The 27,260-nt window shown below is 42.3% G+C and overlaps 2 protein-coding genes and 1 long non-coding RNA gene across 6 annotated transcripts in view; 2 read left to right on the top strand and 1 right to left on the bottom strand.

The window, feature by feature from the left end:
* Nucleotides 1-21,268, top strand: part of LOC110498520 — a 25,028-nt gene extending 3,760 nt beyond the window's left edge. The window contains exons 2-8 of one of the 3 annotated variants that reach the window (XR_005037578.1): nucleotides 2,254-2,384; nucleotides 2,576-2,764; nucleotides 6,505-6,669; nucleotides 15,487-15,598; nucleotides 17,403-17,530; nucleotides 18,889-19,913; nucleotides 21,154-21,268. Coding sequence is in view for 2 of the 3 variants with exons in the window: in XM_021575188.2 (XP_021430863.2) it covers nucleotides 2,254-2,384; nucleotides 2,576-2,764; nucleotides 6,505-6,669; nucleotides 15,487-15,598; nucleotides 17,403-17,530; nucleotides 18,889-19,836 (1,673 nt within the window). In the remaining variant the exon portion in view is untranslated. Of the gene's footprint in view, nucleotides 1-2,253; nucleotides 2,385-2,575; nucleotides 2,765-6,504; nucleotides 6,670-15,486; nucleotides 15,599-17,402; nucleotides 17,531-18,888; nucleotides 20,238-21,153 lie in introns of those variants that run through there. The other 2 variants (XM_036953713.1, XM_021575188.2) reach the window with 2 other exon arrangements.
* The window catches only part of LOC110498503 (zinc finger protein 7), a 147,492-nt gene that overhangs the window by 117,472 nt on the left and 2,760 nt on the right, over nucleotides 1-27,260 (top strand). The gene's annotated exons all lie outside the window — the stretch shown is intronic.
* LOC118941348 lies at nucleotides 17,238-27,260 on the bottom strand. 2 transcript variants are annotated; one of them, XR_005037593.1, is made up of 3 exons: nucleotides 26,844-27,260; nucleotides 21,970-22,082; nucleotides 17,238-17,576 (listed from the first exon to the last, which is right to left on the bottom strand). It is a non-coding gene; the product is annotated as an uncharacterized LOC118941348 (long non-coding RNA). The 2 variants fall into 2 exon arrangements; XR_005037594.1 differs by having other exon boundaries at nucleotides 17,464-17,576; nucleotides 21,031-22,082.

The raw sequence follows: 27,260 nt of genomic DNA, 5'->3' as shown, positions 1-27,260 counted from the left end.
GTGCTTGAGGGTGATAGTTTGTAGTGTGATTTCCTTTACATTGACGTACTTAAAACCGTATTATAATCTCCCACCATAATAATAGATGAATTTGTTGCTTGTGAGCTCAATAGATTATTATATATATATTCGATGAACTGTGGATCATCATTATTTGGCCCATATACATTAATTAGCCATATCTGTTTTTGGTCCAGTAGCATATTTAAAATAATCCATCTTTCCTGAAGATCTGTTTGCCCAGTGTGAACAATCGGATTACATTTTTTATTAATTAGTATAAACACCCCTTTTGAGTTTCTTTGCCCATGACGAAAATATTTCTCCCTCCCAGTCTCATCTATATTTGTAGTGAGTTTCCTGTAAACAATATATATAATATTCTTTCTCTTTTAGCCAGGTAGACATGTATCTTCTTTTTTTATGATCTGCTCAGCCATTGCAATTGTAACTGGCTATACTTATTTCTCCACTTACCATAACGATACCCACGTTTGTTTGTAAACTTACCATTCAAAAGCACCAGGTTGATTAAGTGTCCATATAGCTGTACCATAATATTTGCACTGTTAAGCATACTGTAGCTGCAACTTTGTAAACCTCCAATTGTCCTCATATTTCACCCACTAAAACCTCCCCCATATCTAGGCCCAAGACCATCAGACCATCTCCCTGACTCATGACGCACCAAGGCTAATCCTTGGCCACCAATTGGCGTAGGCCAGAGGGAAATATGGGCAGTCCCATGAAAACAATTCAGTACTGCCACCCTTCACTAACGCATTCAAAGCCCGGTAGGTCTATTGCATATCTATGAGGGTGCTTTAAGAGAACTAACCAAATAATATGGAAAGTCATAAAAAAATTATAAATAACAATAATAGATCATATTAATAGAAATAATAACAGTGCAATATTATACATTTATGCACATATTTATACATTCCTAGCAACGCTATAAGCATGTCAGCCCCATCTGCTCAGATTTTTGGATCCAATTGTTTGATATACAGTATCAGTCAAAAGTTTTGACACACTACTCATTCCAGGGTTTTTCTTTATTTTTGACTATTTTCTACATTGTAGAATAATAGTGAAGACATCAAAACTATGAAATAACACATGGAAACATGTAGTATCGAAAAAAGTAGCCACCCTTTGCCTTGATGACAGCTTTGCACACTCTTGGCATTCTCTCAACCAGCTTCACCTGGAATGCTTTTCCAACAGTCTTGAAGGAGTTCCCACATATTCTGAGCACTTGTTGGTTGCTTTTCCTTCACTCTGCAGTCCAACTCATCCCAAACCATCTCAATTGGGTAGAAGTCGGGTGATTGTGGAAGCCAGGTCAATCTGATGCAGCACTCCATCACTCTCCTTCTTGGTCAAATAGCCCTTACACAGCCTGGAGGTGTGTTGTCCTGTTTGTCCTGTTGAAAAACAAATGATAGTCCCACTAAGCGCAGACCAGATGGGATGGCGTATCGCTGCAGAATGCTGTGGTAGCCATGCTGGTTAAGTGGTGGATTTGGTGTTGAAATGAGCAGAAAACAACCCCATACCTACTGTAAAATATGGTGTTGGATCTTTAATGTTATGGGGCTATTTTGCTTCCAATGGTCCTGGGGCCCTTGTTAATATCAACGGCATCATGACCCAGTACCAGGATTTTAGTCCAAAATCCGGTTGCCTCTGCCAGGAGGCGGAAACTTGGCGGCAAGTGGATCATCCAGCACTCATCAAAATCCACCATCTCAGTCTCTGGATTTGAAACCCATTGAAAACCTTTGGTTTGAATTGAAGTTGGCAGTCCATAAGCGCAGACAAAGGATATCAAGGATCTGGAAGGATTCTGTATGGAGGAATGGTGTAAGATTCCTCCCAATGTGTTCTCCAACTCATAAAGCATTTTAGAAAAAGTATCGGTGCCGTTAAGGTATTGAAAGGATTTAAAAATGGGTGTAAAACAAAATATTGTTCTCTGAGCAATTGTATTAGTATAATATATAATTTCCCCAATGTTTTTTGCATACAATTTTGCTCAGTATTTGAATTATTTATTTTGCTAATCTTTATCAAGGGTGTCAATAATTTCAGAGCCCACTGTAGGTGCCCCAGATCCCCAGATGTGGTAGTCCAGCCCTGCTTACATCCTTGCCAATTGTAGACGGTGTCAATAGTGTACAATATATCATTGAGCATTGACAGTGGTACTTAACTTAAGCACCCTCTTTCCCCCAATCACTCTCTCAGGTGAAGAACATCTCACTGGAGGCCACAGGAGCTTTGTGAAGCCAGCGGGACAAAATACATGGAGAGATGACCAACCCATAGCTGTAGATGAGGAGAGTGGAACTTCAACCCAGCATGTTATTGTGATAGAGGTTAGTGTCATAGTGTAACGTAAACAATTTACTGTACATTTAATGTGGTCCGTTTATTTCAGAAAGGCTTCCCTCAGCTTTTTACTTGCTTACATGTACATCCTTATTTATCTGCCTTAGGGGAGCTTGTGAGACTTTGTTATCCAATTCATCTCATGTACCGATAATAACCTCCTCTCGTCTTGTGTCAGTCTACAGATGCAGAGACTGCAGGTCCTGGAGGATTGTCTCTGGTCAAGCAGAAGAGGATTGAAGGAGAGGAGGACCCACGACACAGCAGAGACATCCAGACTGGAGCAGCGGCGGGAGTGGCGTCCCCTGTAGCCACGGAGGACATCGCCACAGCGCCGCAGCCCAGGACCCAACGCTGCATCACGGAGGTCAGTGGAACGCCGAACGCCGTCCTCAAGTCAGAGACCGACACAAAGACTTTAACTGTAACACGCAGGCTCTTACACACAGGATCTGACCACAGATCAGCCCCAGAGAGACTAGAGCTGGAGCATCTGCGCTGTCCTCCTGCTTCCAGCTCAGAGTATTTACTTTACGGTAACCCGAGCCCTAGGATGGTTCATTCCCATCGGGACTCAGGTGACGTGTTAGAGACTGGCAATGATCCGTTTTGTTCTTACGCTACAGAGATGGACCCTGGCAACATGCCCTTGGGTTTAGAGGCACAGACTGATCTGTCTAGAGGGGACTGGAACCGGTATAGTAATAGTGTATACTCTGAAGGGTTCCTAGATAAGAAAGGGGAGGGTCTGGTCATAGATGAGGTGACTGTGAAAGTGGAGGACGACACTCCTCTGACATGGAATGTAGACGAGACTCACTTAGGAGAAGGACACTCACAGGGCAGAGATTTCTTAGTTTACATGGACAGTTTAGAGAAAAATGTAAATGTCGCCACCCAGTCCCATTTACACAGGCTCAGGGATCGGGACCCATTGTCCACGTCGATGGAGCCTTCCAATTCACACAGCCGTGTCCTTTTCGATCAGTTATTGAACTCAAAGGACCAAAGGGCCAAGGCTCGAGGAGGGGGAGCAACATCAGGTGATAATAAAGAAAAATGGTTCCTCTGCATGTTCTGTAACAAAGGCTTCAGCAGCTCCCAGAAGGTGGAGATCCACCAGAGGGTCCACACAGGAGAGAAATCCTTCAGCTGTACCCAGTGTCACATGCACTTCGCCCATGCTAGCAGCCTAAAGAGGCACCAAAGGGTCCATACAGGGGTGAAACCATTCAGCTGTACTCAGTGTCACATGCGCTTCGCCCAGACTGGTGACCTGAAGAGGCACCAGAGGGTCCACACAGGAGAGAAGCCCTACAGCTGCCCCCAGTGTGAGAAGAGATTCTCCCACCAGCACCATCTGAAGATGCACCTGAAGGTCCACACGGGAGAAAGGCCATTCAGAGAGTAACTAACTAAGGATACACCAGCAGAAAAAACACTCCACTATAACATAGAAAGTAACCATTCCTCTCGATAGCTTCTGACTTTTACATCAAACCCTGCATTAGACAACGATACATTTTCAATGTTGTCAGCAGAAAGATCTACAGATGCATTTTGAATAACGAGAGTAACAGTTTTCAGTGTAGAATATTCCTGGGTAAAATATTGCATCCAGACATTGTGTGAGATAAAAGGCATATACAGTGCCTTGCGAAAGTATTCGGCCCCCTTGAACTTTGCGACCTTTTGCCACATTTCAGGCTTCAAACATAAAGATATAAAACTGTATTTTTTGTGAAGAGTCAACAACAAGTGGGACACAATCATTTATTGGATATTTCAAATTTTTTTAACAAATCAAAAACTGAAAAATTGGGCGTGCAAAATTATTCAGCCCGTTTATTTTCAGTGCAGCAAACTCTCTCCAGAAGTTCAGTGAGGATCTCTGAATGATCCAATGTTGACCTAAATGACTAATGATGATAAATACAATCCACCTGTGTGTAATCAAGTCTCCGTATAAATGCACCTGCACTGTGATAGTCTCAGAGGTCCGTTAAAAGCGCAGAGAGCATCATGAAGAACAAGGAACACACCAGGCAGGTCCGAGATACTGTTGTGAAGAAGTTTAAAGCCGGATTTGGATACAAAAATATTTCCCAAGCTTTAAACATCCCAAGGAGCACTGTGCAAGCGATAATATTGAAATGGAAGGAGTATCAGACCACTGCAAATCTACCAAGACCTGGCCGTCCCTGACTATTTCATTAACCTTTGACTATTGGATGTTCTTATAGGCACTTTAGTATTGCCAGTGTAACAGTATAGCTTCCGTTCCTCTTCTCGCTCGAACCAGCAACACAACGACAACAGCCACCATCGAAGCACCGTTACCCATGCAGAGCAAGGGGAACAACTACTAGAAGGATCAGAGCAAGTGACGTTTGAAACGCTATTAGCGCGCGCTAACTAGCTAGCCATTTCACTTCGGTTACACCAGCCTCATCTCGGGAGTTGATAGGTTTGAAGTCATAAACAGCGCAATGCTTGACGCACAACGAAGAGCTGCTGACAAAACGCATGAAAGTGCTGTTTGAATGAATGTTTACTTGCCTGCTTCTGCCTACCACTGCTCAGTCAGATACTTGTATGCTCAGTCAGATTATATGCAACGCAGGACACGCTAGATAATATCTAGTAATATCATCAACCATGTGTAGTTAACTAGTGATTATGATTTATTCTTTTTTATAAGATAAGTTTAATGCTAGCTAGCAACTTACTTTGGCTTACTGCATTTGCGTACAGGCAGTCTCCTTGTGGAATGCAATGGGAGAGAGGCAGGTCGTTATTGCGTTGGACTAGTTAACTGAAAGGTTGCAAGATTGGATCCCCTGAGCTGACTAGCTGAAAATCTGTCGTTCTGCCCCTGAACAAGGCAGTTAACCCAATTTGAATGTGTTCTTAACTGACTTGCCTAGTTAAATAAAGGTCTAAAAAAAAAAAATGTAATCGGTCCCCAAAAATAAAGATTTCCGATTGTTATGAAAAGTTGAAATCGGCCCTAATTAATCGGCCATTCCGATTAATCGGCCGACCTCTACCTTTAATCTAACTTTAAGGTTGTGAAACTATTCACATGGTAATTGATGATTAAGAATTCCTAATGATTGCTGTTTTTTTCTATTTTAAAAACTGGTATGTGTTGCTGTTCATTAACATTATTGGACTGGTTTTTATGTCATGTTCTGAGTCGGATAATGTATTACACCCCACTCCTGAACTGGTCTCCTAATTAAAATGGCTTATTCTCTTGAATTTACAATAAATATTTTCTCAGTTAATATGGCTGTCTAATTACTTTCTTTAATACCACAATAGTAGCCTGTTGAGACAGTCTATTTTGCAAGTGAAGCCAGCCCAAGAAAACAAGTGGCAATACAACGTTACAGAATGTAATCATCAACAGTCCATAATATTGGGTCACGACTCAATTGTCATTGTAAAATGTTGGTCCCCAGGCAAAACCAGTTGAGAACCACTGGTGTAGGTAGGCAATAATGAAATAGGCATTTGTGAACATCATACTTTCATTCCACTACCACATTTTTTTCTGTAGAGACACTTTTAATGAGAAAATGAATGCAGTTTATCAAGTTTATTCAGATTTTTAGTTGAGACGTGTATGTGTGGTTTTCATATGGTGTATTTAAAACTTGTTCACGTTTAATAAACATAAAATATGACTTTTCATTTTAAGACTTATATTGTCACTCTCTTTAATATACCTCACATCTGATCTCACCCTATTCTGCATATACCCAGCAGCGCTTTATAACCAATATACACTTAACTATAAATAAATATACCCCCACACTAACAAACACCTACTGTACACAATATATTTGTTAACAAAAGTAGTGCACTGGTCCTTTAATAGTTCTGTATTAGTGGAAGGATTTGATATTTGTCCAGGACCCCCACCCCCACTTTGGCGAAAACAATTGCAGCACCCTCTCCCGGTTTTACTGATGATGACTTTTGTACGTATTTTTACCCACAACATCATATTTATGTCCACCATAATGGGTTTAACAACAATTCAGTAATCCTGTAACTACAGTGTAGGACTCAATAATCTGTATCATCTGTCTCTTCCAGGAGGACGAGGCTCCAAAGGTGCTGCTGGTCAAGGAGGAGGGGTGTGAGGAGGGTCTGGGGAACTCTGAGGGGAACATGGTCATGGAGGACAACCAGACTTCACCTCCTCTTGAACCCACAGAGGAACTAGCTGAGCAGCACAGGACCACACACAGTTTTACTGAGGTGAGCCCACTGAACTACTGTCTGAATGGTATTATGGGGGTGCCACAGGGTTCAATTCTCGGGCCGACTCTTTTCTCTGTATATATAAATGATGTCTCTCTTACTGCTGGTGATTCTCTGATCCACCTCTACGCAGACGACACCATTGTGAATACTTCTGGTCCTTCTTTGGACACTGTGTTAACAAACCTCCAGACGAGCTTCAATGCCATACAACACTCCTTCCGTGGCCTCCAACTGCTCTTAAATGCTAGTAAAATTAAATTCATACTCTTCAACCGATTGCTGCCCTCACCCGCCCGATTGACTAGTATCACTACTCTGGACGGTTCTGACGTAGAATATGTGGACAACTACAAATAGCTAGGTGTCTGGTTAGACCTTAAACTCTCCTTCCAGACTCACATTAAGCATCTCCAATCCAAGATTATTTCTAGAATCGGCTTCCTATTTCGCAACAAAGCCTCCTTTACTCATGCTGCTAAACATACCCTCGTAAAACTGACTATCCTACCGATCCTTGACTTTGGCGATGTCATTTGCAAAATAGTCTCCAACACTCTACTCAGCAAATTGGATGTAGTCTATCACAGTGCCATCTGTTTTGTCACCAAAGCCCCATATACTACCCACCACTGCGACCTGTATGCTCTCGTTGGCTGGCCCTCGCTTAATATTCGTCGCCAAACCCACTGGCTCCAGGTCATCTATAAGTCTTTGCTAGATAAAGCCCCGCCTTATCTCAGCTCACTGGTCACCATAGCAACACCCACCCGTAGCACATGCTCCAGAAGGTATATTTCACTGGTCATCCCCAAAGCCAATTCCTCCTTTGGCTGCCTTTCCTTCCACTTCTCTGCTGCCAATGACTGGAACTAATTGCAAAAATCACTGAAGCTGGAGACTTATTTCTCCCTCACTAACTTTAAGCATCAGCTGTCAGAGCAGCTTACCGATCACTGCACCTGTACACAGCCCATTTGTAAATAGCCCACCCAACTACCTCATTCCCCAAATTGTTATTTATTTTTTCACCCCAGTATCTCTACTTGCACATCATCATCTGCACATCTATCACTCCAGTGTTATTGCTAAATTGTAATTATTTTGCCACTATGGCCTATTTATTGCCTTACCTCCATAATCTTACTGCATTTGCACACACTGTATAAACATATTTCTATTTTTTTTTTGATATTGTGTTATTGGCTGTAATTTTGTTTATTCCATGTGTAACTCTGTGTTGTTGTTTTTGTTGCACTGCATTGCTTTATCTTGGCCAGGTCTCAGTTGTAAATGAGAACTTGTTCTCAACTAAATAAAGGTGAAATAAAAATAATACAAATTTAAGCCTCTCAGATTACGAGTGTTGATCTAGGATCAGTTTTCCCTTTTAGATCATGATGAATAACATTATATGGAAAGATCCTAGATCAGTACTCCTATTCTGAGGCTTTTTGTGGATCTGAGCCCAGGTCTTGATTGATTTAGTCAAAAAGGGCGACTGCACTTCCTGATTTTGCCTTGTTTTTCATCAATGCGCAATGCTAGCAGCCATGACTGAAGGCAACGAGAGTTGTCTTCGGGGTGTGTTTTGATCAGTGGAGGCTCCTCAGAGGGGGAAGGGAGAGGACCTTCCTCAGTGAACTTCATAAAAATACAAATAGTGAAACAATTCTCCTTTTTTAGATAACTATACTAAATATATTCACATATCACCAAATAATTGATTAAAACACACTGTTTTGCAATGAAGGTCTAGAGTAGCCTCAACAGCACTCTCTTGGGTAGCACCATGGTGTAGCCGGAGGACAGCTAGTTTCCGTCCTCCTCTGAACAGTTATTTATTTAAATCATTTTAACCTTTTTTCTCCCCAATTTCATGGGATCCAATTGGTAGTTACAGTTTTGTCTTACGGACTCGGGAGAGGCGTCCTCCGAAACACGACCCAAACAAGCCGCACTGCTTCTTGACATCATGCCCGCTTAAAACGGAAGCCAGCCACACCAATGTGTCGAGGAAACACCGTACACCTGGGGACCATGTCCGCGTGCATGCACCCCGCCTGCCACCGTAGTTGCTAGAGCGCGATGGGACAAGGACATCCCTGCCGGCCAAACCCTCCACTAACCCAGACGATGCTGGGCCAATTGTGCGCCACCCCATGCGCCTCGAGGTTGCGGCCGGCTGCGACAGAGGCTGGAGTCGAACTGGAGCATGGGCTCGAACTGCGATACAGTGCCTTAGACCATTGCGCCACTCCGGAGGCCCCTCTGAACAATTTTGAGCAAATTAATTTCTTAAAAAATGAGGGAGAAGTAAGAGAGAGAGAGCTAGTTATATTTAGTTGTATTTTTTTTCACTTTCACTTATCTAGCTAGCTAGCGAATGCAGCTAGCTAGCTAGTTTAGCCTACTCAAACACCCGACTCAAACAGCAAGGGATACTATGTTAGCTAGGCTATCACTGGAACTCTTCTGAGTCATGGTAAGCTTTTAGTTTCATAAATGTATTGCCACCCGGACCCGCCTGTGTAACTGCTAAACTGCTTGCTGTACGCTGTAACGTAGCTGGTTTAATAACGCATAAATTATAGTAGCTAGCTATGTTGACTATGACGTTAGGTGACAACTATGTAGGCTGTGTGTAGCGGTCTAGCAGTTATGGAATGAAGGTTTGGCTTGGAAAGGGTTGGATAATTTTTTGTTGTTGTCTGGTCACATACAGCTGTTGTGTTGTGCATTGAAGTCCACAAGCGAAGGGAAAAGTTGCGAGGACGAGAGCGCATAGATGCGTGTAGGTATTATAGTAGGAATTATACACTGAGCAAATTATCATGTTTTTTGTATGTAGCTGCTATGAAAGGGAACTGTGTTTGCAGTGATCAGGGGTGTATTCATTCCGCCGATTCTGTTGAAAAACATTTTTTAAACTGAAGCAAACGGAACGAAACGGGGATAATCATACCTTAATTTGTCCAATAGAAACTCTCATTTGCAACTGTAGGACTAATGACTACACCCTAGATCAGCTAGATGCAGGCAAGAGTGTGCAAGACGGTATTGAATGTGTCAACTGTCTGGATTACTCAGATTTTTATCTTGACCTTTTGTAGCAACCTCATGATGGGTATATGGACAATTTGAGTATCATGTAGTATCCTAAACCTGCCGATTGTTACATTGAGCTGGACGAATAAAATACGAATGACAGTCATTCAATATGCTGTAATAGAAGTAAGGCCATGCTCATAAAAAAAAAATCCTCTCAAATGGCACCAACTGTCACTGGATTTAATGTGGGTGTTTCTTTGCCATTAAATCACAACAAACAAGGGCAGTAGTGAGTACAGCGAGGTAAGCTAAGCTAGTTTTGCTATGAAGAGAACAAAGTTTTGAAGTTGAGGCCTTTCTCCCCCGACAGTCAGCTAATTGACCCTTCGCTTTGCCTCGCCCTAGGATTTTGGGTAACCAATCGCAGTGCTCCAATGGATTTCAACTGTTGTCAAGTCCTCGGACAAGCTCCTGCTTACATTGCATGAAAGCCAGTGAGGGCTATGGCAAAGTGGTCTTGTGATAATTGTTGATTTAATTGTTAATTGTTGATTTTGTTCTGCTGGTCAGAGGCAGCAGGCGCTCCACGTTAAACGAAGGGGGACAAGAGAGGTGAATTGTTTTGCTCTCGAGGAAGGGTGTCATTGAGAGGAGTGATTACTGGGGTAGGGGTAAATGGAAAGTTGACCAACTGAAGGGGAAGATTCCTGGTGTTTATAATGCTCATCATTTGGTGCGACACAAACAGGGAGGGTGAGTGGTGAAACAGAAGAGTCGCTGTCTGTCCTTTTGAGTTTTGATGTTGTGTCTTTGCCCGACAAAGGGATGTTAGAATATATAAGTTATCCCATACAAGCTTTTGTGCCAAATACGTTATGTTGTTACAGGTGTCAAGCTTAAGTGCAGTGGCAGCAGCGTCTAGGAGGGATGTTCCTAGATGTTAGAAGTGTGCAGAAGGGCATGAGACAAAGGAATGTGTAGCATTGGGGAAGGTAGTGGTATGTGTTAATTGTAGGGGTGCCCATGGGGCTGTGTTAAGAAGCAGTACGGCTGGCTGGGTTGTGTATCGGAGGACGCATGACTTTCAACCTTCGTCTCTCCCGAGCCCGTACGGAAGTTGTAGCGATGAGACAAGATAGTAGCTACTACAACAATTGGATACCACGAAAATGGGGTAAAAAAAATGTTTTTAAAAAGGGGGAGGGATCCTTAGAAGAGTGGTGTGAGTAGTAGATCTGTACCAGTACAGAGGGGTAGGGCAACAAGTGATATATGTTTCAGTAAGATTGGATTTTTGGCATTTACAGCAATGGTTATTAACTGTACTATAGGGATGGAAAGTCACAGAAAATGGAGGTGGTGGCAGATTCAGAGAGATATTTGGGTGTGCAAGACTTGACATCAGAAGAGTTACAGGGTGTATTAAGTGGTGGTGTCCCATCCTTTCAGGCTGTTGGCCTGAGGTAGCACTAAATTGTTTTAAATAGTGGAGTAGGGTGGTGGTTTTGTAGTGAGTGTAGCGTTAGATGGTATGGTATTTGTTGATTTAAATATTATATAAACTCAGCAAAAAAAGAAACTGCCCTTTTTCAGGACCTTGTCTTTCAAAGATAATTTGTAAAAATCCAAATAACTTCACATATCTTCATTGTAAAGGGTTTAAACACTGTTTCCCATGATTGTTCAATGAACCATAAACAATTAATGAACATGCACCTGTGGAATGGTCGTTAAGACACTAACAGCTTAGAGACGGTAGGCAATTAAGGTAACAGTTATGAAAACTTAGGACACTAAAGACGCCTTTCTACTGACTCTGAAAAACACTGAAAGAAAGATGCCCAGGGTCCCTGCTCATCTGCGTGAACATGCCTTAGACATGCTGCAAGGAGGCATGAGGACTGCAGATGTGGCCAGGGCAATAAATTGCAATGTCCGTACTGTGAGACGCCTAAGACAGCGCAACAGGGAGACAGGACGGACAGCTGATCGTCCTCGCAGTGGCAGACCACGTGTAACAAAACCTTCACAGGATCGGTACATCCGAAAATCACACCTGCGGGACAGGTACAGGATGGCAACAACAACTGCACCAAGTTACACCAGGAACGCACAATCCCTCCATCATTGCTCAGACTGTCCGCAATAGCCTGAGAGAGGCTAGACTGAGGGCTTGTAGGCCTGTTGTAAGCCAGGTCCTCACCAGACATCACCGGCAACAACGTTGTCTATGGGCACAAACCCACCATTGCTGGACCAGACAGGACTGGCAAAAAGTGCTCTACACTGACGAGTCGCGTTTTTCCCTCACCAGGGGTGATGGTCGGATTCGCATTTATCGTCGAAGGAATGAGCGTTACACCGAGGCCTGTACTCTGGAGTGGAATCGATTTGGAGGTGGAGGGTCTGTCATGGTCTGTGGCGGTGTGTCACAGCATCATCAGACTGAGCTTGTTGTCATTGCAGGCAATCTCAACGCTGTGCTTTACAGAGAAGACATCCTCCTCCCTCATGTGGCACCCTTCCTGCAGGCTCATCATGACATGACCCTCCAGCATGATAATGCCACCAGCCATACTACTCGTTCTGTGCGTGATTTCCTACAAGACAGGAATGTCAGTGTTCTGCCATGGCCAGCGAAAAGCCCGGATCTCAATCCCATTGAGCACGTCTTGGACCTGTTGGATCGGAGGGTGAGAGCTAGGGCCATTCCCCCCAGAAATGTCTGGGAACTTGCAGGTGCCTTGGTGGAAGAGTGGGGTAACATCTCACAGCAAGAACTGGGAAATCTGGTGCAGTCCACGAGGAAGAGATGCAATGCAGTACTTAATGCAGCTGGTGGCCACACCAGATACTGACTGTTACTTTTGATTTTGACCCTCCCTTTGTTCAGGGACACATAATTAGCAATGTTATGAATACAAATCCCATCTGCTGTCAACATCAGTATACGATTTGAGAGCACTAGTTCGCTCCAAAAGTGGTTATAGCTTTGACTGAATGGTGACAGTGAATTCAGAACCAGTCAGTGGCTACCTAGCTGCACTACAAACATAATTTTACCAGGTTCCCGGGAAGTGGTTGTAATGACAGTACACCAGAACATACCCAAGAGTTTCCTGATTAACCAGGGGTAGTCTGTGTTTAATTGCATTGTATTAGAAACACAGTTTGAGATCACCATGAGGGGATTTCGCCAGTGGTTGAATGGGGAATTGGACATCCAAGAGGGTTGCGTGGCTTAGCGAAGGTTCAATTCAGTTTTATATGTAGGCTAAAGCCTGCACAGACCTTGTGTTTATCCAAGCTGTCAGCAGCTAGCTAGCATAGCTTGGTGATAGCTGCAGCTGGCATCTTATCTAGCTGATATTTCTCTGTCAAATTAGTTATGGCAAGATAGCAAGAGCCAGTAAGTTTCCATCCAACCTTTTTATACGAATAAAGTACATGTCAGATCAGAAATGTCAGGACAGGCCTGATGGAAACCACACATTTGACGGTAAACGTTCCAAATGTGGACAAAACAACATTTGGTGAAAATGCCTTTATGCACAAATATTGATATAATAACCATCATATCAAAGTATACTTGGAGTCACACAATGATATATTGTGTGATCCTCCCACTACGACTCAGGAAACAATGCAGTTTATTAGGCTACAGATGAACCTCACAGGATGGTGAAAGTGCATGGTGATGAGCTAGATGGTCCTTTTCGATAAATATTGAGGGTCTTATTCTCATGACATGATGATTGATGCTTGGCTGCAATTTGACAAGTAAAAATACTCTTGCTCTTTTGTCCATAATAATCTCATGTAGGCTATTCCCGTACTTCATCTGCGAGCTGTTGGCTAGATGGCATGTGCCAAGACCTGAGTGGGCACATTCTCTATATAAAGCAACATATTTTGTGACAGAACCATCAGTGTATCTGAAAATGCAATGGAAACCCATTTAACTTGTATTTTTTTTATTCAGTACTTGGGAATTTGTCGCCAATCTGTCACCAATTGGATGGAACTTAGCTAGTGTCCGGAATGTGTTTCATAAGACACTCGTTTTACAACACCTTGCTACAAAAGTGTCTTGCAACTTAGTTTCAACGTTTCATCGCTTCATGTAAATACATGTTACCGTGGAAATGGTATCAACTGCAAGTTTAGCTGTCCTACAACACAATATTCTATAACTGGCTAGTTGTGTGTCATCTTGTCTATCCTTATAAGCGCTGTTAGATCTTTCCGGGGGACAAATCCCAGAGCTACTAATATTCCGACAACAGTTGTAGGCTACATGTGGACATGATGATGCTGATTCATGATTAAGACTGGCTGAGAAAATCTGCCTGCCTGTCTGTCTGTCTTGTCCCGACTCCCAACACGTTCATTACTATGGGACAGCTGGAGATCGCATTTGAATATTGAAACAATGTTGCAAATGTCAGAGAGACAGACAGCAAGATTTATACAAATCTCCGCTGTTGAAAACTAAATGTTAGTCTAAAAGAAATGTGAGATAATGTCAAGATGCCTTTTCATAGTGGAGATCAAGTTTATAAATTGCCTGGCTGGGCTGATGAGACAGTGGATTGCGCACTCAGATGGAACAGAATAAATAGGCATTTTAATGTCATATATTTAGCCGGTGGTAACTTGTGGAATAGACACCGGCTGGAATGCGGTTTTAACCAATCAGCATTCAGGATTAGAACCACCCGTTCGTTGTATAATTATCCCCTCAAAAATCCATGTGTGTTCATGTTACAAAGACATAACATTGTATGCTGTAAATATCATATTGGTGTACTTATAAAGACAGTATGCCTACACTTACCTAGCAAATCCCTTACAAAAAAAGATTGCGGTTTTGAAACTGCAGTAAAAGTGTAGTAACTGCATTTACACTGAAAAACTTCTGGTATTTTGGATGCAGTAATTGCAGAATAACTAACTAAGTTGTGTGTAGAGTGCAACTTCAGCTATCTAACCATTACTAGAATGTCATTATATTTGTCTATTTGGCCAAATCTAAGGATGTGGCTGTCAAACCACACACTGACATGCCCAGCTCTCTGGGTGAGGTTCTGTCTTCAAGTCTCCAATGGGTGATGAAGTCACTTCCATCTATGTAATGTATTACAGGTTATGGACAGGTGTAGTCAAGTGGCAGGAGGGGTGGAGTCCATCTTGGATATGACTGAGTTTGCCTCAACACATGAGTCAAACAGACAGAGTTCAATAACTACAGGATGAGGATGAGATGCAGCAGGATGGCACTCATCTCATACCACTCTGTAGGCTACTGACCAATTCAATGCTTCCTCCAGGAAGTACTAAACACTAAACACTTGCGATGTACTGTCTTATTAGTAATCAACTTTTGAGCTGTTTGCCAAAGCCTGATGGGCAGTTTTGGACGAGACTGACTTTATGACCAAAATTATCATATTTACACTCTGTAGTCAATTTTGACACTAGAATGACTGTCATATCGATGCCACATAGGCCTTTTAAAAACAGAGAAGTTGGTTCTAAGCTAAGGGGTTGACCTTCAAGTGTGGGGCCATGCCTTTAAATGATCAAACCATTAAAGAGTGTCAAGTAATCAAATCAACTAACATGTTTGCATATTATCAAATCAATTAATATCTTTGTATAGTACTTATTGAAATCCCTCATTGCTCAATCAGAAGATGCTCCATAGCAGGGTGCTCATATCAGATGTATTGATCCAACATCCTCTCACTCTATATCTCTTAGTCAGCAGACATGGAGGATGGGAAGACTGATCTGCTACTAGTCAAAGAGGAGACAATAGAAGACGGACCAGAGAGCATTGACCTGCTGAGTGGACTAAAGATGGGGGAGCAAGGTAAGGTTGACAGTGCATTCAGAAAGTACTCAGACTCCTTCACGTTTTCCACATTTTGTTACGTTACAGCCTTATATTAAAATTGATTACATTTTTTTCATCAATCAATACACAATACCCCATAATGGCAAAGCAAAAACACAATTAGACATTTTTGCAAATGTATTAAAAATAATAAAATATCTCACATTTACGTAAGTATTCAGACCCTTTACTCTGTACTTTGTTGAAGCACCTTTGGCAGCGATTACAGTCTTCTTGGGTATGACACTAAAATCTTGGCACACCTGTATTTGGGTAGTTTCTTCTGTTCTTCTCTGCAGATCCTCTCAAGCTCTTCCAGGTTGGATGGGGAGCCTCACTGCACAGCTATTTTCAGGTCTCCTTAGAGACGTTAGATTGGGTTCAAGTCCGGGCTCTGGCTGGGCCATTCAAGGACATTCAGAGACTTTTCCCGAAGCCACTCTTGCTTTGTCTTAGCTGTGTGCTTAGGGTCGATGTCCTGTTTGAAGGTAAACCTTCGCCCAAGTCTGAGGTCCTGGGCGCTCTGGAGCAGGTTTTCATCAAGGATCTCTGTACTTTTCTCCGTTCATTTTTCCCTCGATCCTGACTAGTCTCCCAGTCCATGCCACTGAAAAACATCCCACAGCATGATGCTGCCACCACCATGCTTCACCGTAGGGATGGTATTGGCCAGGTGATGAGAGGTGCTTAGTTTCCTCCAGACGTGACACTTGCATTCAGGCCAAATCGTTCAATCTTGGTTTCACCCGTCCAGAGAATCTTGTTTCTCATGGTTAGAGTCCTTTTGGCAAACTGCAAACGGGCTGACATGTGCCTTTTACTGAGGAATGGCTTCCGTCTGGCCACTCTACCATAAAGGCCTGATTGGAGTGAGGAGTGCTGCAGAGATGGTTGTCCTTCTGGAAGGTTCTCCCATCTCCACAGAGGAACTCTAGAGCTCTGTCAGAGTAACCATCGGGTTCTTGGTCACCTCCCTGACCAAGGCCCTTCTTCCCCGATTGCTCAGTTTGACCGGGTGGCCAGCTCTAGGAAGAGTCTTGGTGGTTCCAAACTTTTTCCATTTAAGAATGATGGAGACCACTGTGTCCTTGGAGACCTTCAATTCTGCAGACATTTTTTTGTACCCTTCCCCAGATCTGTGCCTCGACACAATCCTGTCTCGGAGCTCTATGGACAATTCCTTCGACCTCTTGGCTTGGTTTTTGCTCTGACATGCACTGTCAACTGTGGGACCTTATATAGACAGGTGTGTGCCTTTCCAAATCATGTTCAATCAACTGAATTTACCACAGGTGGAGTTGTAGAAGTTGTAGAAACATCTCAGGATGATCAATGGGAACCGGATGCACCTGAGCTCAATTTCAAGTCTCATAGCAAAGGGTCTGAATACTTTTAAAATATTTTTTTTTTATACATTTGCAAGAATTTATAAAAAACTGTTTTTGCTTTGTCATTATGGGGTATTGTATGTAGATTGATGAGGACATTTTTTATTTAATACATTTTAGAATACGGATGTAACGTAACAAAATGTGGAAAAAGTGAAGGGGTCTGAATACTTTCCAAATGCACTGTACATTTAGCCTACATACAGTAATAGATCTTCAATGGGAATAGTGATACACCTGGCTTTTTTATTTTTTCTTAATTTATCAAATGAAATCAATACAAGTTATCTTTACATACAAAAACACACATTATAATGTATGATTTAAAAAATCTTCATATGTAGAGTTCTCTGCCATGTTAGTAAAGTCTATTTTGTAACCTCTTCCTGCAGGTAGTTGGCTGGAGGCTAACAGAGAAGACTGGGCAGCCATCTTGGATTCCCAGAATCAGGCCGGTGCAGCCAGGGACCCGGGGGACAACATCACAGAGCAGGTCAGGACCAGAGGCAACATAGTGGAGGTCAGTGGATGGGACAGCATCCTCAACTCTGGGCTGGGGAACAACACTGTTAACCAGAAACAGACAGTCAAACACAAAACATCCAATCTTAGTTAGGGGTGGGCATTTGTCTGGCACGGAGGGAGAGAGAGAGAAAGTAGCCAAACCTGACTCGCTCTGGTTAGACAAACTTGTTGCTGCCATAGGTTATCTATCATACTATCTGGTAGTGCCAATCTTGACTTCATCAAATCGTTTGTAAAAAACTAGCTAAATACAGCAGTCAGCTAAGTTAGCTAAGTAGCAAGGCCAATTAAAGCTATTTTGCTACGCTCCTCGTACAACTCTAGTCATATGAAACAGCCTACCTGTTGGATGATCAGTGTAGCCTACTCCTCATTTAGCCAACGTAATTCTGTAATTTTTCTTACATTTTGCAACGATTAAACATCTCCCTCTCAATGTAGCGCTGCTTTGATTGATTACAATAGCAACAAGCTACACCTGTGAAACGTGTGTAGGCTACCGGTGCGTCTTTTTTTATGGGGCGCACTTATAAAAAAAATATAATAATGTATATAATGGTCTATCCTTGTAGGCTATGTAGAAACATCACAAAGATAATTGCATTTCATTTTAGACAAAGCCTTTTCATTGTTAAAATATACGTGAAATGAATACTTTCCCATGTAATCGAATATTAATGTCTGTTGATATTCAAATATTCTAATAACGTGCCCATCCCTAATATTAGTCTTCATGGCAACAGGCTGGCTGAGACCAGGGCGAGGCGTAGATTTGGTCTGAGGGGACGGGGATGTGTCTGTATGTGGCTAGAGAGAATGGACACAGACTCCGTCCTAGTTGTGATTCAGAGAGACTGATCGCACCTCAGGATAATCCCCTAACACAGTGGTGTTCAAAGTTGGGGTCACAACTGAAGTGGGGTTGCCAATATTTGTTTTTAAATGCATTTTATCAAAGCGAGGGTATCAGATTTACAGAAGATATAGTGTTACCATAGTTGGAAGTTATTCTGCCTGACACACGTATCGTTTTGTGCAATAAAAGTACTGTTCTTCACGTTATGTGAGTGTATGACCATTTTGTTGAAATGAAATACAAAAAGTCAGTACAGAGTAAATGTATCATTGCAAGGGCTGAATTTCCCTTATCCCAGTCAAACCAAAACATACTTCATTCTTGAATCAACACATTTGGATTAAAAAATAATAATAAACACCAATGGCTCCAGATTGTTAGGTACATGAATCACAGTGTTAGAGATGGGCTTGACTGTGGTTAACATTTTATAATGTAATGTTTTGTGTGTTTCTTACATAAACCTTTATTCTCTTCTGTACAATTTGTGTTTACAGTCTGCAGTCCACGAGGACCTGCTGATATCCGGTGTTGCTGGCGGGAGAGACTGGACCTCTGAGGCGGCCGGTCACAAACCTTGGCTCCGGATCAGGACCCTGGATCAGGAGCCGTCACTTTTCCATTCCGAGTCAGAAACAGAACCGAACAATGAGGGACAGAGACTCCACCACAACCACCACACAGAACACAACCAGTGGACAGGTGGACTAAACAACCTCAGTCCTGGTGGTCATCAGATAGACAGAGGCTCCAGTCATGGATCCAGTCTGCAGCCCAGACCCTTCTCTTCACAGTCTCAGTGCAGGGATGAAGCAGGGCCTGGGGCTGATAGAGATAGACCCTCCTGTTCCTATGATACAAACACCACAGTATCCATGATGAACAGAGCAGGTCACCCTGGGCTTCAGCCTTCACAGAGATTGGTGGGAGACCCCCCCGGTGAGAGTCTAACAGGAGGTCTGTGTTCTCCTTCAGGATCTTGTCTAATGCCTGGCGAATGGGTTCACAGAGGACCTGGACCTGGGTCTAGCCTTCCTCAATTACCTCATGGTTACCCCACCAATACAGACAGGGTCAGGATGGGCATCCATCACAAGAGGTACCTAGCCTACAACACAGCACACAACAACAACACCCAAACAACAATGGCTAGAGGTCAAGGAGGGAGCTTAAAGACTAACCACCTGAGGGTGGTGGCTCCTGCTTCTGCCTCGTCTGCTGTCATTGGGTCACAACGTGGGAGGCCATGTACTAGGCCGGACGCCGACAAGCCGTACGCCTGCCCCACATGTGGGAAGCGCTTCGCTAGGGCAGACTATTTGAGGGAGCACCAGGCCGTTCACACCAAGGACAAGCCCTTCAAGTGCAAACTATGTTACAAGAGCTTCTCCTTCCTGACTAACCTAATCAGACACAGGAGTGTCCACAACCGGGAGAAATTGTAGCAGTGTGGCTCGAGTTGTACACAGGGGATATCCGGGAACTATTCTTAAGTTGACATATAGTTGTGAAGTGCTTTGGGGTAAGAGGCTAATTAACCGCATACCCTTCATTAACCCTTTGTTAACTTGTCATTTGAAACAGGCTTGAGTAAATACTTGTTTTTAGAGAGACAGTGAACCTGGGCTAGAACAAGGACAGTTTAATATTTACCTTACTGAGGTGATATAGATGGAATAAAGTCATTCTAATATTTTCTACTGTATTCTTGCTGTATTCACACTGTTCTTTCTAAACACGTCTGCCCTCCACTTGATAGATACTGACATTGGGAGATTTGGTGTGTAATGTAATAAACAGTACCATAATTCAAAGAGCAGCATGCATACCTTTTTCATTTAAGCTCACCCATTCAGCTATGATGCCAACCAATAAGATAAGGTCTCTTTATTGTAGAACAATTTCAAAGTTTGTGTTTATGTTGTTATTTAGACAATAAAGTCCTGGAACTCAAAATGTGCCAAATTTAACTGCACACCATCACATACTTACTGCAGTAGTCTTTAAATTTGCATTGGAGACGGGACTTGGTTGATAGATGTTATCTGGATAACCCTAGCTGGCTGCTAATGTGGCTATCTGTATGGTTTTTCACACTCAAATAGCCTCCATCGTGGAGGTGCTAGCGAATACAGCCGTGGCAGAGATCTGTAAAGTCGTAGACGACGACTATGCAGTGTTTCGTTTGGAAATAACTCAAAGCCAGAAAGAAAACAGGGCATTGTGAAGGAAACTACAGCTACTGGAAACTAAAGGTGGCACGGGATCGAGCAGAGAGGACAACGTGAGAGCGTAGTGTTTAAGATCCTCAACAGATACAGAGGCATGTCAAGAGGTACAAATAGCAGAAGGCAGAGTCTGCGTGGCCTGTCGCCGTGCATATATAGCTCAGTGCCTTTCGCCTTGTTCACCTTTGCACGTGTTCAGATTCGTTACCGAGAATTGGGTCTTGGTCAGTTTTTGGATAGTATGCAATAATTCCCCTGATTACTTAGCTAGCACAAAGGCACAATATCATATTTTAACCAGATGCTTGATTAATGAATGCACTTCTTATTATTTAGTCAATAAAAACAATGTGATGCGTGGAACATAATATATCGCTCAATAAATAGTATAGAAGTTATGAGAAATGTTACCTTACATCCTTGCCAATTCTAGACAGCATCAATGGTATGGAATAGCTGTTGACACAATAGTATACCGTTGAGCATTGACAGTAGCTAAACTAACCACCTCTTTTCCTTCTATCACTTTCTCAGGTGAAGGAGATTTCACTGGAGGCCACAGGAGCTTTGTGAAGCCAGTGCGACACAATCACTGTTAATCACTGTTGTCAAGCTGGAGAGGTCAAGGACCCGACTCAGCATCACGGAGGTCAGTGGAACACTGAGCGCCGTCCTCAAGTCAGAGACAGACACCGAGACTTTAACAGGGCTGGGGCGACTGCGCTGTCCTCCTTTCCCCATTTAAAGTATTTACTTTATGGTAACCTGAGCCCGAGGACTGTCCTGTCCAATCGGGTCACAGATGATGCGTTAGAGTTGCAATGATCAGGTCCTGTTCATACGCTAGAGAGATGATACCTGGTGACGGGCCTGTGGGATTAGATACACAGACTAATCCAATGAGATACAGTAGTAGTGTACGGTATAAAAAAAAGTATATATATGTAGATACCACCTTTATTTAACCAGGTAGGCCAGTTGAGAACAACTCCTCATTTACAACTGCAACCTGGCCAAGATAAAGCAAAGCATTGCGACAAAAACAACAACACAGAATTACACATAAACAAACGTACAGTCAATAGAAAAGAAAAATTGAAAAATCTATGTACAGTGTGTGAAATGTAGAAGAGTAAGGAGGTAAGGCAATAAATAAGCCAGAGGTGAAATAATTACAATTTAGCATTAATACTAGAGTGATAGATGTGCAGATGATGGATACTCTGGTATTCTCTGAAGGGCGCCTAGATAAGAAAGGGGATGCCCTTTTTGTGTGTCTATTCTTGTCTTTGAAGCTGCATAGCCGGCTACCTACTATCTTGAAACTCACTGACAACCTTTTTCACTTACTTTACCAGCCTGTTATGGTTTGTGACCCTGTGTTACCCAGCACAGTGAGGGGCAAGAAGCAGGAGTGGACTGGGTCAGGCAGGAGTGGTTCTGAGCCAGGCGGCTAGTTGGTCCTGGCAGCAAGAAAGAAAGAAGAACATGAAGATACATCCAACAGTGGGACATACTTAAGAGGACATCAGTTTGTGCTTAACAATCCAATCTAATGTTATTTTGTGCATATCCCCACAATATGTGATAATGTTTACAGAAAAAAAAGTATACTGTTTTTGTTTTAAAGTAAGGTGATCTCTTTATGTCATAATTACTTTGACTAACTATCCTTGTTAGCTCATTGAATAGCATCTGAACCTATGTTGAAGTGTATTTAATTTACTGCCAATCTGGATATGCCTTGTTTGACACTCTTTCTGCATATGAATGAGGGAGTTTGATTAAGATGAACCAGCGTGCACCGGGATATGGCTCATGATTTGAACGGGCGAAAGCGGTGCGAGAGGAAAGCCCTGCTCAAATAGAACCGTAATCTGCGCCACCAGGTCATATTGCCAACAAGGCAGCATGGTGCGTTGTTCAGGAACATACAACATACATTTTCCATAAATAAATACTTTTCTGACTGGTTGAAGGCAGATAAAGTACGTATGCGTTTCGAACACTTTGCATGTGTTGTAATCATTATTCCACGTGCTTAGCGTACGTTACTTTGTTTTGAGATGACTTCGCCATGTCACCCTGTTCATGCCCAGGAGGCAGCCCGGTTTCACAACGAATGCAATCACTTTTCACCTGGTGAAATCTCCGCCTTCCTGGGCACCTGTGCCAGCTTAATCAAATCCCCTCATTGGGACTTAAAATCGGATCCTGGGGTCCGGCAAAATGAAGGCAGTTATACAATCATTACAATACATTCATTACAGAATTCACAACACACTAAGTGTGTGCCCTCAGGCCCATACTCCACTACCACATATCTACAATGCAAAATCCATGCGTATGTGTGTGTATAGTGGTTATGTTATCATGTGTGTGTATGCATGCGTCTGTGCCTATGTTTGTTTTACTTCACAGTCCCCGCTGTTCCATAAGGTGTATTTTTACCTGCTTTTTAAATCTGATTCTACCGCTTGCATCAGTTACCTGATGTGGAATAGAGTTCCATGTAGTGATGGCTCTATGTAGTACTGTGCGCCTCCCATTGTCTGTTCTGGACTTGGGGATTGTAAAAGAGACCTCTGGTGGCATGTCTTGTGGGGTATGCATGGGTGTCTGAGCTGTGTGCGAGTATTTTAAACAGACAGCTCTGTATCTTCAGCTTGTCAACACCTCTTACAAAAACAAGTAATGAGGAAGTCAATCTCTCTTCCTCTTTGAGCCAGGAGAGATTGACATGCATGTCATTAATGTTAGCTCTCCGTGTACTTTTAAGGGCCAGCTGTGCTGCCCTGTTCTGAGGACCTGCCTTGTAGATAGTGTTGTTAAGAAGGCAGAGCTGTGTGTTATTATGGAAAGACTTCTCCCCATCTTAGCTACTGTTGTATCAATATGTTTTGACCATGACAGTTTACAATCCAGGGTTACTCCAAGCAGTTTAGTCACCACAACTTGCTCAATGTCCACATTATTCATTACGAGATGTAGTTGAGGTTTAGGGTTTAGTGAATGATTTGTCCCAAATACAATGCTTTTAGTTTTGGAAATATTTAGGACTAACTTATTCCTTGCCACCCATTCCGAAACTAACTGCAGCTCTTTGTTAAGTGTTGCAGTCATTTCAGTCGCTGTAGTAGTTGACGTGTATAGTGTTGAGTCATCCGCATACATAGACACACTAGCCTTACTCAAAGGCAGTGGCATGTCGTTAGTAAAGATAAAGTTTAGATGGGCCATATAACCGTGTTTCTTCTCCAGAAAATCTGCAATCCAAATTAACCTATCCCAGCCACCATCTTTTTTGGGGAAGCCCAATTGGTTCTGAATTCAGGCATTTCAAATGTGTTGTTATGCTCAGACTTCATGATGTAAGGACTAAGGCAGGGGTGTCAAACTCAATTCTTGGAGGGGCGAGTGTCGGTTTATTAGCATCCTTCACTCATGCTGCCAAACATACCCTTGTAAAACTGACCATCCTACCAATCCTCGACTTCGGCGATGTAATTTACAAAATAGACTCCAATACCCTACTCAACAAATTGGATGCAGTCTATCACAGTGCCATCCGTTTTTTTCACCAAAGCCCCATATACTACCCACCATTGCGACCTATACGCTCTCGTTGGCTGGCCCTCGCTTCATACTCGTCGCCAAACCCACTGGCTCCATGTCATCTACAAGACCCTGCTAGGTAAAGTCCCCCCTTATCTCAGCTCGCTGGTCACCATAGCATCACCCACCTGTAGCACGCGCTCCAGCAGGTATATCTCTCTGGTCACCCCCAAAACCAATTCATTCTTTGGCCGCCTCTCCTTCCAGTTCTCTGGTGCCAATGACTGGAACGAACTACAAAAATCTCTGAAACTGGAAACACTTATCTCCCCCACTATCTTTAAGCACCAGCTGTCAGAGCAGCTCACAGATTACTGCACCTGTACATAGCCCACCTATAATTTAGCCCAAACAACTACCTCTTTCCCTACTGTATTTATTTAATTTATTTTGCTCCGTTGCACCCCATTATTTTTATTTCTACTTTGCACATTCTTCCACTGCAAATCTACCATTCCAGTGTTTTACTTGCTATATTGTATTTACTTTGCCACCATGGCCTTTTTTTGCCTTTACCTCCCATATCTCACCTCATTTGCTCACATCGTATATAGACTTGTTTCTATTGTATTATTGACTGTATGTTTGTTTTACTCCATGTGTAACTCTGTGTCGTTGTATGTGTCGAACTGCTTTGCTTTATCTTGGCCAGGTCGCAATTGTAAATGAGAACTTGTTCTCAACTTGCCTACCTGGTTAAATAAAGGTGAAATAATAAATAAATAAAATTAGTTTGGAACGTTCACCTGGTTTTCTAGGTCTTAAATTGAACATAAATTCAAAGGTAATAACCCAGTAGACACGCAGCTCTCCTGGAATTGAGTTTGACACTCCTGGACAAAGGTGTTGGACTGACTGCTCCAGGGAGTCCCAGCCTGGCTACCCATCAAATGTTATTTTGTAGGATATTATGCAGTTATACTGTAGATAGAATTATGGTAGACTGATGATATGCAGACATTATAAATTACCAGTAGGGTGGATTTCACCAGAATGTCATCTTGGGGGACATCACATCAAGGACAAAGAACACCTTATCCAGGTTTGCCAGCCTGGGGTGAGCACCACCCAAGATGGCTCTAGGTCTGGTGTGTCCTATCATGACCTATGAATGCAGACACAAAGAATGTGGCTGCAGAGCATAAATACAGTCATTGCAGGCACCTTCCTGATGCCAATTAATCATTTTATTTGACAAAAATAACTTTACATCATTCACACTATGAAAATAGATACTTGATAAGAATAGGCTATCCAATATCATAGCTTAGGCTACGTTTTATTGCATAATATGACTTTTTTAGGGAAGAAGGTGAGAGAAATATAAAACTACTTTCTTTGTTTCTTTGTTCTCTGGCAAAGAAACAAAGAAAGTATCATGGGGATTTTGCCTCCCTCTCCCTTGTCACTCACTGCCTTGGGTGTGATGGAAGAAACCGCCAGTTGACACCTGAGGTGGTTGACCTCTTCTTCCAATGGGATAGTTTGTCCAATGTGCAGACTTTTTAAAGGGGCAATCAGCAGTTCCTACATACATTTTTTGACTTATAAATTAATTATATGTATCCATTGATTCTTGAATAATATAAATTATAAATGCCTCATGAGCTTAGTTCAATTGTCGCACCCCATCAGAACCCAAAATACAAGTTTGTTTAACTCCAATATTTGTTTACAGTGTTTGTAAACAAAGAAAATATCACCTCAAAACATGGTTAAAACTGTGGATGGTCGGTCCTTGCATCCATAGCTCTGTCTATGAATTTGAGTGTTTACATTTCTCCAGGTCCATCTCTCAGCTTTTCACTGTACCAGGGGCAGGGAAACCGCATTGTTATTGTTTCTACTGCTGATTGCCATATCTTAGAATGATGGAAACATAAATTTGAAAGTGGCATTAATATTATAACTTTAATAATTTTAAATGCATGCCTTGCTAGACATGACAATAATTCAGAGTTTGCATTTACCATAAGGTCAATTATCTATTATTACCTTACAAGTGTACAGACATCTTGTAAATTTAGTTGACATTCTAGAAGGGATCAGATTAACAGATAATAGCCTGATAGATACATTATAGTAACCAGTGGTGTAAAGTACTTCAGTAAAAATACTTTAATTTAAAGTACTACTTAAGTCGTTATTTACTTCACTACATACCTAAAGAACGTAATGTCGTTTTTTCTCCATACATTTTCCCTGACACCCAAAAGTACTAGTTACATAGTGAATGCTTAGCAGGACAGCAAAATTGTCGCACATATCAAGAGAACACGTGGTCATCCCTACTGCCTCTGATCTGGCAGACTCACTAAATACAAATGCATCATTTGTAAATTATATCTAAGTGTTGGAGTGTATCCCTGGCTATTCATAAAATGTAAAAACAAGAAAATGGTGCAGTCTGCTTTGCTGAATAAGGAATTTGAAATTATTTATACTTTTACTTTTTATAGTTAAGTATATTTAGAACCAAATACTTTTAGACTTATACTCAAGTAGTATTTTACTGGGTGACTTTTACTTGATTAAGGTATCTATACTTTTACTCAAGTATGACAATTGGATACTTTTTCCCACCACTGATCGTAATTAGCTAACGTTACCTTACTGAGTAACGTTAGTTGTCTTCACTTTCTTCCAGCGGTAGTCTGTCAAACTCGCCAACTTTTTATTGATTCCATGAAGTGCAACGCAGCATACCAACTTCAATGATGCTACTTTAGCTCTATTTTCTGTAGCTGAAAATAAGCAATTCTACTCGTAACCATATCTAATTCGTTAGCTAGCTTGCTTAGTTCACATATAGCGTGGCATTTAGCTTGTTATCTGTCAGTCAATCGTAATAGCTGGATGGACACGGGAATGCGAAAAGTAGACTGTCTCCTCGAAAGCGGCGGTGAAAGGGATGCTGAGAGCCCATTGGCTATCGAACGGCCAATGTCGTGAGGCGTGGGTCTTGAATATTTCGGTTCACTACCGTAATTAAAAGAATAGCGCGCATTCCTTTTCATTTAACACCC

This window comes from Oncorhynchus mykiss, chromosome 19 (assembly GCF_013265735.2).
Source record: "Oncorhynchus mykiss isolate Arlee chromosome 19, USDA_OmykA_1.1, whole genome shotgun sequence".
NCBI classification, from domain to species: Eukaryota; Metazoa; Chordata; class Actinopteri; order Salmoniformes; family Salmonidae; genus Oncorhynchus; species Oncorhynchus mykiss.
Note: the sequence above shows the minus strand (reverse complement) of the source record. Positions and strands in the feature narration are given on the sequence as shown.